At 42.5% G+C, this 15595-nt stretch overlaps 2 protein-coding genes across 2 annotated transcripts; one reads left to right on the top strand and one right to left on the bottom strand.

The window, feature by feature from the left end:
- Window positions 1–9: 9 nt before the first annotated feature.
- On the bottom strand, window positions 10–5505 carry poglut1 (protein O-glucosyltransferase 1). The gene is made up of 10 exons (XM_024443888.2): window positions 5362–5505; window positions 4279–4375; window positions 4000–4143; window positions 3634–3769; window positions 3336–3457; window positions 3078–3237; window positions 2892–2950; window positions 2251–2418; window positions 2050–2106; window positions 10–1902 (listed from the first exon to the last, which is right to left on the bottom strand). Exons 1-10 carry the CDS (start codon window positions 5435–5437, stop codon window positions 1746–1748), a joined length of 1176 nt encoding a protein of 391 aa, XP_024299656.1. The 5' UTR covers window positions 5438–5505; the 3' UTR covers window positions 10–1745.
- A 1761-nt stretch (window positions 5506–7266) lies between these two features.
- LOC112266427 (calsequestrin-2) lies at window positions 7267–15265 on the top strand. The gene is made up of 11 exons (XM_024443887.2): window positions 7267–7917; window positions 10553–10637; window positions 10879–10979; window positions 12170–12278; window positions 12910–12983; window positions 13100–13230; window positions 13570–13615; window positions 13717–13771; window positions 14103–14203; window positions 14321–14395; window positions 14567–15265. The coding sequence occupies exons 1-11, from the start codon at window positions 7681–7683 to the stop codon at window positions 14786–14788; spliced, it is 1236 nt and encodes a 411-aa protein (XP_024299655.2). The 5' UTR covers window positions 7267–7680; the 3' UTR covers window positions 14789–15265.
- Window positions 15266–15595: the final 330 nt, after the last annotated feature.

Here is a 15595-nt window from a genome sequence, read left to right as displayed (position 1 = left end):
TGAATTTACTTGAGATTTGAATGGTTTATTACGGAGTTAAAAATGATACATTCGATATAAAAATTTAAAGAAACAAAACATTGACAAAAGGCTGTTATTGCATCATATCATAGTCATTGTGTTTCAAGCCAAAAAATAGCATCAATTGCTAATAATTAAAAAGCCCAACAGATAAACCAAAACTATTCCACCAATTCTGCAGGTGAATCAACCTGCCCATGATAGTACAATCTCTGTGCATATAATACTCTGACTAAGCATGAAGATCACATCATATGTTTTGAACACAAGCTGAACATAGTTTGGCATTGCACCTCGTACTCTTTGGTCAAGACAATACACAGTGCAAAGTACCATACATACATATATACCACAGCTGTAGAATCAGAGAACTAACACATACATTCTACAATGGGAATACTTGAACATATTCAAAATTTCAGTACCATTGTGGCTCATACTCATCTTTTCCAAGGCAGGTCCAAGTAAAGTAGTGTAGTGACAGTGGGTTTGACATGTCATTCTACATGAATGAATCACGTTCTATTGGCACTTGGTGTTGAGTGTAGTTATTTAATGCTTAATATGTAGTGTTTCAAGCTACATCGTATCTCTACAGTATATGGCAATGGTAGTGTATTGTTCTTCTTAAACAGAGGCAACACTCTGAGGTGAGGAGTGTTTTGGTTGTGTTTGTAGTTGAATTGAACACTGGAAATCAAATGGAAGATGTAAGTATCAACTCCTGAGCAGCATACAGGGCTTCGGTCACACACTAGAGGGCAGTAAGGGAAAGCAGATGGAAAATGGCCTTTTAGGTGTCATTTCCCAGAATCAACCAATTTCATTGATTTTTCACACAATTTCAGTGTGAGATGGGATAACTGATTTCGCCTAATAGCAAACGCTATCAAGCTCTTTATAAATACTCTACCCTAAGTTCCTTTCGAGACATAAAGTCGCTGATATTTTGAGCATGGAAAGACTAAATACCAGGCCTGGGTTCAAATACATGTGTATTTGATCATTTGTGGCGTAAATACAGAGAAAATAAAGTATTTTCCAAAAATGTGGCCCGAATCAACTACTTTTATTGGAATTATTTGAAAGTACTGTATTTTCAGAGGTTGGGTTAAATGCATTAAACACATTTCAGTTGAATGCATTCAGTTGTACAACTGACTATATATCCCCTTTCCCTTACTAATTTCAACATCAAAAAATTGAATGCCTGGGCTAAATGCATGAGATTGTATTTGAGTATTTTCAAATACTTTCCAAGTGTATTTCCAAATACATTTGAATACTTGTCTTTTCAAATAAAAAAAGTATCTAAATAATGACTTCCAAATATATTTGAAAGCAATTATAATACCCTAAACAGTATTTGAACCCAGGTCTGCTAAATACAAACTGTAAACTGTGTGAGAACCAATATATACAGTATCCTACTCTTTCTGTGTGCTAATCCCAATGGTAATTTTAATCCCAAATAGCTGCTTTCTTCTTATAGCATTTTTCAACTCCTAAATCTTCTATAACACAATACTTTAAAAGGGTACTCCATTACATCTAACCCTATGAAGAATCTATGGGGAGACCACAGCATAAATGTGAAGACCAGCCATTCCTAATTCTAAAACCAGCATTAGGGACATTATTTAGCAGTGTGATCTGCCGCTATCTATTGACTGGAGCTGCCTTCATATAGTCCATACAGAGTGACCCCCCCCCCCACGGCTCGGTCACAGTTCTGTCCTCCCATGCTTGTGGATGACCTGATTGTAGTTAGTCTTCCTCTGGAGTTTGTACTTGAGCAGCCCACCGAACTCAGTGAGGAGTCTCTCCCAGTAACACGACACGTCCTCCATCCTCAGGTGGTCCAGGATGAACCGCTGACCCCTGGAGGCAGAGGTTGATCAACTAACATAAGTCAACAATATCAATAGTCTAATTATTTAGCATGCAACTGTACAAGCTGTGAGAAAGCAGACAGGTAATGTAACCAGTCTAAAGCCATTTTTTCTAGTTCACAACCCAGCTTGTTACCTAACGGCAATCTCTTGAGCGATGTCATCGTTTTCTTTCACAAACTGTAGCAGTTCCCTGGAAAGACAGAAAAGGGGGGCATCACTATAGATATAACAGAGAACATTCAGACATTAGACAAACCACATATTCCACTTTACTACCCATGGAGCAGGTTAACAGTTGAACAGTTATGATACACAGCCAAGCCAGACAGGTCACCTGAGGTCAGAGAGGTCCTGTTTGACAGGGATGTAGTGTACCCAGGGCAGCAGCTGGGGATAGAAGAACTCCAGCCACTCCTCCCCTACATGGAAGACCAGAGAGCCACACAGGAACAGGTGCTTGAGGCGGAAGCTGGCCGCCACGCCCCGGAAGTTGAACAGGTACCTGAGGGGTTAGAGGTCAGATGATGAGGTAGGAATTGTGGTGGAAATCACACTGTGTACAGGGTAAGGAAAAAGTTACCCTATCCTTGGTAGTCTGCAACAGGTGTGGCCACAATGGTGAGTTTATGATTTGGAGCCCTGGCCTGACCTGCAAACGTAACTGATGCTGACAATGCACACCTGTAGTGTTTTATTCCATAGCTGAAGGTTTAAAAATAAATAACCAGGGTTAATTAACAGACCTTTGAAACAGGTAATGGAAGTTTCCCTCTCAACTCATTAAAACAAGGTCCATGTTCTCTCAGTCAATCTAAAAATCTTTGAAGCTAAAAACATTTTTTTTTAAATTAGTCTAATCTTATCCAGGCTGAACTGGAAAGTGTCAGAGTGAAGCCACATCTATGCACTTGATGTAAAACATTGTAAACACAAAACCAAGCACAATGCAATTCCACCATAATATCTTGTTCTTACTTGTATTGACAGTGCTCAACCAGGGGAATCTCCTGAGCTGGTGGTCTACCTAGTGTGTCCTAATAAATAAAAAAAAGAAGAGGCTATTGAACAGTTGTTGATATTGCGGTTGAAAAACATAGTACTGCTCTCAAGGCATTCAAGCCACTGTCACACAGACATTTGCATTGGTAGTTCCAGACGGACCTTCTCAGACTTCCAGGCCTGGTTCTTTGTGTACTCAGCATCCACCAGGTCTGGAGCCTCTCTGGACAGAAGGACAAGGGGGTCCCTCTCAGGACTCGTCCTGGATCCTCTGAAGAAACCTCTGGACTCTTTCCTCTTCCAGGGCCACTGTGCTGCCGATCTAACACAAACAGAGTGTTTGTGAATAACATGGAAAATGATCTGGTAGTATAAATAAAATACAAATGTTTCCTTTCACCACAAGGAGGTCAAACCTACTTTTTAAGGTCATCCCTCATGAGGTCCCATCGTCCTAGTCCAGTGGGATATATGGGCCATACCGCCGGGCCCCCCTCCCAAAACGTCCAGGCAGGATACATGATGTCCTGGTAGTCAGCAGTCTAAATGCACACAACACTTTCATTTTACACACACAAATGCCATCACATTGGACAACTCTTTCACTACTTCCAACAAATATATATACATTTACAAAAGTAAAAACATGTCTAAATAACATAAACAAGCAACACTTTTGTGTGCGTGTGATGAGGACATGCATGGTTGCAGAGCTGACCTTACTGAAAGACAGGACAGGCAGGATAGGCTGCACCCAGCCTGGCACCTGTGGGTAGTCCCGCACGTTCACCACCATCTCCACGTCTGGCAACTTGTCAATCACCTGCAGGATGAAGTGCTCCACCCCACTACACCTAAACCAAATCAGAGAGACAGACAGCTGATACATGATGACTATCATATTAACTAGCTCGCTACTGATATAGGCCTAAAGATAATAAATGTTACTAAATGATCGACCACTAATTAATGGACCACATTTATCACACAAAACCAGGGTCTGATTTCTAAGCTTGATGAGAAACACTTGCACACACAAACTCAAATGTGTGCACAGACTAATTGTAATGTTTTGTTTCCTCACCTGGCTGGGAACATACAGTTCTGTTCCCGATACAGTTTACTATTAATGATTTGGTAATGGGTGCCCACACCACGACGAAGCGTGTCTGCCATGAGCTCCTCAGACACTCCCTCTCTGAAGGGTCGTAGGTCATCATTCAAGACACTGGATGGATTGAGGACAATGGAGAGAGAATGCTCTAAAAAGGCAACCAACGGCTTTTTGTTAAAAAGCTGAAACACTTTTGTATAGCAATACTGTTCTCATAGGGAGCAACATCGGTTCTCCTGCATGTATTACCTGAGATGGCAACTGCAGTTGTATGGGCTGCAAGGCTTGTAAAGTTGCGTGGCTTTGGTGATCTTTTCAAGGTATATCTGCCACCTGCCACCATTACCTAATAAAACAGAGCTTGTTAGGCAAAGAGCATGCACTTCCTGGACTACTGAAATACAGATCAGTGTGCATGATTGCTTACACATTGAAAGCCCGTGGCAAAGGATACTTACACTGCATTGGGTTGTACATATGGGATAAGCAAGCTGCACACTAGTATTTAGAAGAGACTGAGGTCAGTAAAGGAAACCTGGTCTCAGAGCATTTACTATTTTTATGTACATAAATCTGAGACACTCCATTTCGTATGATATGTTACGAATTGCAATTCATATGATATGTTACGTATTCCAATTAGTTGTTGCTAACATTACCTAGGTAGCTAACATTAGCTAGGTGGTTAACTTCAGCTAGCGGTTAGAGTTACGGTTAAGAGTTAGCGTCAGCTAACATTTTAAGTAGTTACAAAGTAGCTAAAAAGTAGTTGCAAAGTTGCCAATTAGCTAAAATTGACCATGAATAGATTCGAACACGCAACTACCACACTCCTTTCCTTTTAACTTTAAGTGACCTTCTGTCTTATGTAACCATACCAAACGTAACATACTGTATTTTACTAATTTAGTATGTCAGATTTACATTTACTATGTTACATCTAGTCTATGAGACCAGGCTTGGAAAGGTTAAATGTCAGATAATCCGACCCTAACGTTACTACAACTCTGACAGACCTGTTGCATTACATTAACTAACCTTAACTAAAGTAACAACTTGAGCCACACAGTTAAATAAAATTACTTATTTAAAGGGGTGCCTTGAGAAAACTCTGTATCCAATATTGTATTAAGATTTCTGCCCCCCCCCCCCAAAAAAAATATTATTTCGCATGCAACCAGTTGGTTCTACTTGCAAGATAACTTAGTTTGTTAGCTAACGTTAACTGGGCTAGCTAGCTAGGATGAATGGGAACTCCTGAGAATAATTCGGTCATGCAATTTGTCCAGCACAGACCTGAAAAATGTACATATTCCATATCTTTATTGTTACCTGATCCGGCCACGCTGAAATCAACTCCACAAAATTGTAAAGTTAGAAGAGGGATCAAGAGCCACGGCAGCTTCATTTTCTTCGCTTAGACAGTTAGCGATGACTGATGCTTGGTCAGCCTCTAGTTTGGTCTGAAAACCCTTACCGTAATTACAGGTATTGACGTATCTTTACCGTAATATTGGGACCGTTTGCGCATTATGTGTGTTCTGTCAGCCTGGTCTGATAGACGAGATGTAACATAGTAAACGTAAATCCGAGACCCCCAAATTAGTATGATATGTTACGTTTAGTATAGTTACATAAAACAGGTTACTTAAAGATACAATATGTAATTTCTTGGGAGACCTGACCAAATCTTTAGTTTAGTTTTTACATCTTTTCCTTTCGGTTTTGTACACCAGTTTCAAACAGCTGTAAATACAATATTTTTGGTTATTGAACATATATTTCACAGCGATTTAGATGGTACAATGATTCTCTACACAATGACTTTGTTACATAAACTGAAATTAGGCAAACAATTATAATTTTAGCAACCAAGTAATGGCAGAGTGTTTTCTGCATAGTGCATCTTTAAAGAAGCACTATGCAGAAATCGCTCCTCCATTTCCTGGTTGTTAAATTCTAATAGTTTGCCTAATCTCATCACGGATAACTTTAGCATTTTAGCAACTTTGCAAATACTTACTACTTTTTAGCTACTTTGCAACAACTTATCATGTTAGCTAACCCTAACTTTAACCCTTTAACCTAACTCCTAACCCTAACCTTACTCCTAACCTTAACTCCTAACCTTAATGCCTAACCCTAACCCCTAGCCTAGCTAACGTTAGCCACATAGCTAACATTAGCATTAGCCACCTAGCTTACGTTAGCCACAACAAATTGGGATTTGTAACATGTCATACGTTTTGCACATTCGTAACATATTGTATGAATTGCAATTCGGAACATATCATATGAAATGGATGATGGACATCCACAAATGAATACATACCATAAGAAATGTAACATATCATACTACATGGCAGAAAAACAGATTTCTTTTTACTATGTTACATGTAGCTCTGAATCCAGGTTGGTTCTGTACATTGCTTCTTTTTGTTTCAATGTAAAGAGGCCTCAATCTGCTGCTCATTAGATTTGAATTTGATCAAACACAAAACGCATTCAGTCACAGTTATGTACACACCCTCGTTCAATGCTGTTAGTCCCCCTGACAAATATAGGACACAGACATATTACATTTGTAAACTTTTCTCTCGTGTCTTCAATGGCATTGTAAGTGTTATTTTGGCCCTCTCTACCCAGCCTTGGAGCTACATTACACAATGAACAAATCAGTATTCATTATGCTCATCATCCATGGAAACACACTGTTAGTCTGGGTTCCAGTCTGTTAAGATATCATTCCACTCCTTGCCATTTGGCATATGACACGAAGTACAAGGATCGGAATGTTAGCTAAACACACTGTGGCTTCCTTAGCACAAACAGTGGCTTGTGTGAGGGCAATGATTACATTTCCTTCACATTGTAGATCAGGCTTTATACCTATTATTCTTTAAACACCCTACTGTATAAGGATAACATGCATGCTGGAACAGCACTTCACATTACTGAAAACACACTCCTTCCAAAAATAATGGTGAACCCTTTCACTCCAGATCCACTTCTCTCCTCTGCCCCACATCCCAACTCCTTGGCCATTCCCCCGACAGCTAGAGAGATGTTTCATCATGTCAGGCGCTGATAGACAGACAGTGGAAACCCCCTGGGGTTCTCCTATCTATCTATCCGTCCTCTTTTCCGCAGCCTAACAGTTATTTTAAGCCCAGAAACAACTGGCCTCATAAAAAGGCCCCAAAAGTGCAATAGAGAGGGGGTCAATTGCTATTTTATTGTGAGCTTTCCACTCTGCCAAAGCTCCCTGGATTCACTTTTGGGGACTTATTATTTTAACTACAGTGTGAGGCAGTCAAGAAAGAGAAAGAGAGAGAGAGAGAAGGAAAGAGAGAGAACGAGGAAGGAAAAGATAGAGAGAGGCAGAAAGAGAACTAGAGAGAGTGAGGAAGAGAAAGAGAAAGAGAGAGTGAAATAATACAACCAGAGCTGGAGACTTTAGGGCGAACAACAATTCTACTCTTGCTTGTTATTTTCAAAACTTTATTTTTCTGTTTCTTTTACTGGTGCAAACTGGTGGCTAGTACTGGCTACTATCCATTGAAGTCTCAAGGGTTATAGTTCTGAATAGTTTCTGCTGCTTCTTCCAGTTCCTACTCATTGTCCATTAGTGGACATTTCCCTCTAAGAAAGATGCAGCTCTTCTGGCTGTCTCTGTTGCCCTGTCTGTACGTGACCTCTCTGTGCACTGCAGAGCAGGGACTGGAGTTCCCCAGCTTCGACGGGAAGGACCGCGTTCTGCACATCAACGAACGCAACTACAAGAAGGCTCTGAAGAGGTTTGACATGCTGTGCCTACTCTACCATGAACCGCAGCCGGCTCACAAAGGCAGGCAGAAGCAGCTTCAGATGACTGAGCTTGTGCTGGAGGTAAGAGGGGGAGAGGGGGAAGAGGAGATGAGGTGAGAGTGGAGGAGAGAGGGGGGAAGGTAGTGCAGGGATGTTCAGATGCTATAGGTCAGCCAACAGGTGCCAATATTCCTTGTCTGAGGGTCAGTGCTATCCGGGGTCCTTGGGATCCTTGGGATGTCCCCCATTGAAGTTGAAATTTAAAATGGTTAAGGTAAGGGTTAAGATTAGGGTTAGGTAAGGGTAAGGGTTATGGTACTGGTTATGGTTATGGTTAAGGTTAGGGTTTAGGGTACAGACATTCCAAGGATCCCGGATAGTAGATGTTTCCTGGTAAGCAAGGTCAATAAGGTTGTGAATAGGATTATGGGATTATTATTCGACCCCAAGACAAAATGTGTAGAGCACAGACAAAAGGTCATTTTAACAGATGAGGATGGGGACATGTAGAGCTTTAAGGCTTAATGGTAATCACGGTGAATTTATACATTTAATTTGATAATTGACACGGCAGATATATTACACATCCTAGTTCCTTAGATACGTCTTTGTAAAAGCACCTGTTTGTTCCCAAGGTCAGCATCGTCTTTCCATCACATTCAGGCTGGTTGATTTACATGGCTTCCCTCGCTGAAGTTAACCGTCTGTCACTTCAACTCCGGTGACATCATAAATAGAGTTGACATCTTTATGCGCCACCAGGACATTTTAAATGAGGATTTCTGGACACTGTGTGGACAAGAGAAATAAGTTCTGTGCCTGGACAGCAGATATATGACCATTTGAGAAGCCTTCGTAACATAAAGATTTGATGTCAGAGATCAGTCAAAGCCAAATGTTTAAGCCAAATAGCACCTCAACCACACATACCTTTCTGACACTGAAGCTTATCTGTTACAACATGTCATGAGAAAGAACAGACTAAAACTAGAATAATATCTTATTTCCCTTTTCCATACTTGATAAACGTGTCAAAGTCATTCCACGGAGGGCCGAGTGTCTGCGAGTTTTCGCTCCACCCTTGTACCCGATTGATGAATTATGGTCACTGATTGGTAAGGAACTCCCCTCACCTGGTTGTCTAGGTCTTAATTGAAAGGAAAAAAACGAAAACCCGCAGACACTCGGCCCTCCGTGGAATGAGTTTGTCACCCCTGACCTAAAGAGTGAACTCTACAGGTTATATTGCTGTCATTTGTTAAAGGTTGATGGGTAGTTTCAGAGAGAGCATTACCTGGTTTCTCTTGTAGAACAGAGCAATATCATAACATCAGGATGTGACGATTATGTATATTCCCAGGACTGTTTCTAGGTCAGCTTATAATTTATATAGTGCATTCGGAAATGATTCAGACCCCTGGAGTTTTTCCACTTTCGTCACATTACAGCCTTATTCTAAAATGGATGAAATTAATTTTTTTTCAATCTACACACAATACCCCATAATGACAATGTGAAAACAGGTTTTTAGACATTTTTGCTCATGTATTAAAAATATAAAACAGAAACACCTTATTTACATAAGTTTTCAGACCCTTTGCTATGAGACTCAGGTGCATCCTGTTTCAATTGGTCATCCTTGAGATGTTTCTACAACTTGGTTGGAGTCCATCTGTGGAAAATTCAATTGATTGGACATGATTTGGAAAGGCACACAAGGTCCCATATTTGGTCCCACAGTTGACAGTGCATGTCAGAGCAAAAACCAAGACAGTATTCTTTTCGAGGCACAGATCTTGGGAAGGGTACCAAAAACAGCAGCATTGAAGGTCCTCAAGATCACAGCGGCCTCCATCATTCTTAAATGGTATAGAAGTTTGGAACCACCAATATTTTTCCTAGAGCTGGCCACCTGGCCAAACTGAGCAATAGGGGGAGAAGGGCCTTGGTCAGGAAGGTGACCAAGAACCTGATGGTCACTCTGACAGAGTACCTCTGTGGAGATGGGATAGCATTATGGGGCATTGTGTGTAGATTGATGAGGGGAAAAGCCGATTGAATCCGTTTTAGAATAAAGCTGTAACCTAACACAATGTGGACAAAGACAAGGGGTCTGAATACATTCCGAATGCACTGTAACCACTTAATTGGCTCAGAATACATTAACTAGCTAATGAAAGAGGCTCCATTGCTTCTTGTGACAATATAGATGCATACTAAACAGTAGCCTAACTATTTGCAAACATCTGTTTTTCAGAAAGTTAGAAGTCCCCTCCCCAGTCACAACAAAACCTCAGTCAAACTCCACTTTAGCCCTCTGCAGTGCAGTGGGAGTTTGGAGGCCTTTGTTCCTCTCTGAGGAAGTGTTCTCTGAACAGTAAACAGTGCTGACACTTACAAAGGAGTTTCTCCCACAGTCAGTCCACAGGGTGCTCTCCTCTATGACCTTGGTGATCAAAGCTGTGTAGACAAAGACAGCACTGGCTGCTGTTGCGAGCCCAAATTCCAAGCATCAGGGAGAGAGGAAGTTGAGCTTGAAAGCAGGTTATATATTTCTATTTCCCACAGTGGACTAATACAATGCTGCATTTTTCTAATAATTGAGGTGGATACTAAGGAAATGAGTGCCTACAACACCCCAAACAACACATTGTTGCTACATTGTTGAAATACCAAGTTGGCTGATGACAAATGTTGTGTTTTGGTAAATCCGCAGCTGACTGCACAGGTCCTGGAGGACAAGGACATTGGCTTTGGGATGGTCGACTCCCAGAAGGACGCCAAAGTTGCCAAGAAACTGGGTACGTCGTAATTTGTCATATATACTGTAGGTCCCAGTGTGTTTCCTGGTCAGGTCACATGGTCAGACAAACCCCTGGTCACAAAACACGAATATGGAAACAAGGCTTCTGAACTATTCCTTTACATCAAAAATATCAAAATGCCATAACCTCTACAAAATAAGTATTTGTCAAGGCCTGTTTTCCAGTTGGCACTCAGTCACCAATGCTTCCTGAATCCTCCTTTCCTCTGGGCCCTCAGGTTTGGAGGAGGAGGGCAGTCTGTACATCTTCAAGGACGACCGTGTGATTGAGTTTGACGGAGAATTCTCAGCAGACACCCTGGTGGAATTCCTGCTGGATGTGAGTAGGATCAAAGGGGAGGGAAGGGGGAGGAGGGAGAGGGAAGAGGAAGGTAGGAGAGAGGGGGAAGAGGGAGGTACGAGAGAGAGGGAAGAGGGAGGTACAAGAGAGATAAGAGGGAGGGAGGAGAGAGAGGGGAGAGGAAGGTAGGAGAGAGAGGGAAGAGGGAGGTAGGAGAGAGAGGGAAGAGGGAGGGAGTAGAGAGAGGGAAGAGGGAGGGAGGAGAGAGAAGGGAGAGGAAGGTAGGAGAGAGAGGGAAGAGGGAGTGAGGAGAGAGAGGGAAGAGGGAGGTAGGAGAGAGGGAAGAGGGAGGGAGGAAAGAGAGGGGAGAGGAAGGTAGGAGAGAGAGGGAAGAGGGAGTGAGGAGAGAGAGGGAAGAGGGAGGTAGGAGAGAGGGAAGAGGGAGGGAGGAGAGAGAGGGAAGAGGGAGGTAGGAGAGAAAGGGAAGAGGGAGGGAGGAGAGAGAGAAGAGGGAGGTAGGAGAGAGGGAAGAGGGAGGGAGGAGAGAGAGGGAAGAGGGAGGTAGGAGAGAGGGAAGAGGGAGGGAGAAGAGAGAGGGAAGAGGGAGGTAGGAGAGAGGGAAGAGGGAGGGAGGAGAGAGAGGGAAGAGGGAGGTAGGAGAGAGGGAAGAGGGAGGAGAGAGAGGAGAGAGAGGGAAGAGGCAGGTAGGAGAGAGGGAAGAGGGAGCTGGGACATGGGAGAGAGAGGTAAGAGGAAGGCGGAAGAGAGAGGGAAGAGGGACGTCTCTCTTCCTCCACTGTAAGAGGGATATAACCACAGTGGGAGAAGACTTCCTAGCTCATCATGTTATACAAAATGAACAGCCTCTGCCTTGTTAGATGATATGTAAATGCTGCAATGTAATGCAAGGCTCAGCGGGAGAAGACTGTAAGTCCTCTCCCCCTTGTCTTTCCTGGGGGAAAAAACAGAGTTAGTGTTTGAAGGAATGTTGTAACTGGTAAATATAGCTGTTGGTGTAGAGTTTGAAGGGAGTAGAGAGCAAACATGATGAATTAATAAAAGATAAATGCAAGGAATAAACTTGTATTGCTCGTGTACGGTACAAACAATGTCTTTTGCCTAATACAAGTGGCAACTTTTCTGTTATTAAAGGCAACTCACTCATCACAGCCCACTCTCTCCCACTGTGTTAATGAATGGCCATGCTGTTGTGCTCCTCTGCCCCCTAGGTGTTGGAGGACCCAGTGGAGCTCATCAGTAACCCTATGGAACTGAGGGCCTTTGAGAGGATGGAGGAAGACATACGCCTCATTGGTTACTTCAAGGGAGAGGACTCATGTGAGTCTGTGTATGCCTAAGCATGCATTATGGGATGGCCTGTTCACACGAGTCAAACAAGTGAATTGTGTGAACAACTGTTGTTCCTGCCCTATACTCCCCAGAAGCTCACTACTCCACATAGGACCTAATCGAGGCAAATAGCAGTTAAGGCCAGATGCTAAAAAAGACACTTTGCTCTGGGCTGATCTACACTCCTTCTTGCCTCCTGAGAGGCTTTTAATAGCTTCTAGTTCTCTGTCTAATAGGTCGAGAGCAATTATAGACAGTGCTGCTCCAAAGAAGAAACCCAGACACGAGAGAAGGGAAGATAAAATCTCATATTTGACAGAGGCATGATGCAGCTTCTATTAGGAAAAATCCTATTTCGGAGAGAAGATTGTAGGTCCTACGGCCGTGACCTTGGGGCTTATTGAGAGGATAGCCTGGCGCCTCAGAAGCTGGATGTAAAATGGTTCTGTTACTGAGGAGGAGGAGGGAGAGAGATTACGCTGGGAAATTGAAATTGAATGTCAACCCTTGTTTTCCTGATCACATAGTTTTCTGAAGGAAGATGAGTTTTGAATGCAATCCTGCCAAACTGCAATCTGTTTCTTTCTCTCTCTCTCTTCCTCTTCTTCCATTCTATCAGACTACAAGGCGTTCCAGGAGGCCTCAGAGCGGTTTCAGCCCTACATCAAGTTCTTCGCCACATTCGACAAAGCTGTAAGTACAGGACACTCCACAAACCTGAATCAAGTCAAACCTGTGTGCGTGTAGACAGTATCTAGGTCCGTTTCTACACAACATCAGTGATGGATAAGTTGTGTGTTGTGATGCAGACGGCGAAGCACCTTTCTCTGAAGATGAACGAGGTGAACTTCTATGAGCCCTTCATGGAGGAACCAGCCATCCTCCCTGGCAGGCAACTCTCAGAGATGGAGATAGTGGAGTTTGTCCACCAACACAAAAGGTAACCCGAAAAAACATTTCCTTTCAGAGCTCGTACACACCAATAGCGTTTGCCTCCCGAGAGTGAACCCTGTGCAAACCGATTTTACATGTAGAATCACGTGAAAACGTTGTCAGTCAGACTTCACTGAACGATGGATGGATGAACAGGAGATCCACATTCAATGCGGTGTGTGCGACCCTTGAGTTCTGTGGTTCTAACTTCTCCCATTGGTGCAGATCATTAGAATCCAGTCATTTTTCATATCGTCCCTGTTATTAGTCCTTATCTCATATGGATGACCCAGTTTACTGTTGGATATTCTTGAAATGTTGTGTGGCTGCGGTCTGTCTTCCGCAGGGCGACTCTGAGAAAGTTGCGTGCAGAGGACATGTTTGAGACGTGGGTGAGTTACCTACAGTGTTACTGTACCTCTCCCTGAGAAAAGGGAATTATACTGGTGGTATTATATGTGTACCCTTTACAAATTCAACGTCCCTTTCCCAGGAGGATGACTTGGATGGGATCCACATCGTAGCCTTTGCTGAGGAGGAAGACCCTGGTTTGTTGATCTTAATTTTCTCATTTTTAAAGCTGGAATCCTTAAATGGTGAAACTGCAACGTCCGTTTGGGATGTGACAACAACAAAGAAGTTCCTGAAAACAACAGACACGCCCCCCCACGAAACAGAACAGAAGAACATGTACTCCAATTTTCTTGACACACCTCTCCTCCATTTTGTCCAGGAAACAAAAACAATAACAAAGGTGCTGGGGGCGGACAGTGGCGCTGTTTCCCCTAATGCGGATTCCATATTTAACACAGTACATGGATAGACACACAAATGGGTGCATACAAATATCTCTAAGCTGTCCATCTGTGATTTCTCCAGATGGTTATGAGTTCCTGGAGATCCTGAAAGACGTGGCCAGAGACAACACCAACAACCCTGAGCTCAGTATAGTGTGGATTGACCCTGATGACTTCCCACTTGTATGACCTCTGACTCCACACACACCAACATGCTGTATATGATGACCTATTTCATCTGGTGTGATTGTTCAGCTTCATAAACTGCACCAATGGTTTGTGTCTGTCTCCCCGATGCAGCTGACCACATACTGGGAGAAGACCTTCAAGGTGAACCTGTTTAAGCCTCAGATTGGAGTTGTGAACGTGACAGACGTAAGTTGAGCTCTCCTTTAACTTAAGTTGTGTTCCACCTGTTGGTTCAACGTAATGGTAAGATAATATCTGTGGACGTCTCGTTACAATAGAATCTGTATGACCTCTTGAGCCGAAGACAAAATTGAATTGGATGATTGTGGTTGAACTTTGACCCCCCCAATGTGGCAGGCGGACAGTGTCTGGCTGGACATGTCCAACGATGAAGACCTGCCCACAGCTGAGGAACTGGAGGACTGGATAGAAGACGTGCTGTCTGGGAAGGTCAACACTGAGGATGACGATGATGTGAAGGATTATTATGATTATGACGAGGTTGACAGGGAGGATAGGCACCATGGTGACAATCACGAGGACCATGGAGACTATGATGACCATGATGACAGTGGCTAACCTGCAGTACAGCAGAGATTTCATGGGTTATGTTTTATTGAACAGTCTGGTATTTTATCTTGTATTTTCATGGAAATTGTAGGGTGAAATGATAGTTGCATGAGAATGATCTAATAGTAAACGCTTGGTTTCTTTGGGATGTATTTAAATAAGTGCACGTATAGCCTTTACTGCTTGATACCAGGTAGTCTGTAGTGTTCAGTTCTTTGTACTAGAAGCACGAAAAGAACCAATTGTTACCATGCAATTTCTCAGACCATAGCAAGTAAATACTTAATTAGACTGTGAAATAACCTGCAACATCAGTACATCGTATAATTACTTTTTACATTTTCTAAATAAAAGCTAAAGCTTCTTTATGGCGGAGGATTGTAAAGGTAAAGGTTCTTATGAGACCAGGTTGTGTTGTCTTGATTCCATAAATACTTGATTGTATAACTATGTGATACTGTATGAATAAATGTAATGTAACCTAAAGGTTTTGGGTGTGTGTATGCATGTGATGTGTGTGTACTGGTGGAGGCTGGTGGGAGGAGCTATAAGAGGACGGACTCATTTTAATGGCTGGAATGGAATTAATGAAATGGTATCAAACATAGAAACCACGTTTGACTCCGTTCCATTTATTCCATTCCAGCCATTAAAATGAGTCCGTCCTCTTATAGCTCCTCCCACCAGCCTCCACTGGTGTGTACGTGCAGTGGTGGAAAATGCTTAAGTAAAAATACTTTAAAGTACTACTTAAGTTGTTTTTTGAGGTACATGTACTTTACTTCACTATTTATATTTTTGACAACTTTTACTTCA

This window comes from Oncorhynchus tshawytscha, linkage group LG14 (assembly GCF_018296145.1).
Source record: "Oncorhynchus tshawytscha isolate Ot180627B linkage group LG14, Otsh_v2.0, whole genome shotgun sequence".
NCBI lineage: Eukaryota > Metazoa > Chordata > Actinopteri > Salmoniformes > Salmonidae > Oncorhynchus > Oncorhynchus tshawytscha.
Note: the sequence above shows the minus strand (reverse complement) of the source record. Positions and strands in the feature narration are given on the sequence as shown.

What these genes read in the sequence shown, in the direction of transcription:
- poglut1 (XM_024443888.2), bottom strand. Translation starts at nt 5,437, where the DNA reads ATGAAGCTGCCGTGGCTCTTGATCCCTCTTCTAACTTTACAATTTTGT. An exon ending in GTTGAGCACTGTCAATACAA is followed by an intron (nt 2,419 to 2,891) that starts GTAAGAACAAGA and finishes CTAACCCCTCAG; the next exon opens with GTACCTGTTCAACTTCCGGG. An exon ending in CAGGACCTCTCTGACCTCAG is followed by an intron (nt 2,107 to 2,250) that starts GTGACCTGTCTG and finishes CTGTCTTTCCAG; the next exon opens with GGAACTGCTACAGTTTGTGA.
- LOC112266427 (XM_024443887.2), top strand. Translation starts at nt 7,681, where the DNA reads ATGCAGCTCTTCTGGCTGTCTCTGTTGCCCTGTCTGTACGTGACCTCT. An exon ending in CAAAGTTGCCAAGAAACTGG is followed by an intron (nt 10,638 to 10,878) that starts GTACGTCGTAAT and finishes CTGGGCCCTCAG; the next exon opens with GTTTGGAGGAGGAGGGCAGT. An exon ending in GAGTTGTGAACGTGACAGAC is followed by an intron (nt 14,396 to 14,566) that starts GTAAGTTGAGCT and finishes CCAATGTGGCAG; the next exon opens with GCGGACAGTGTCTGGCTGGA.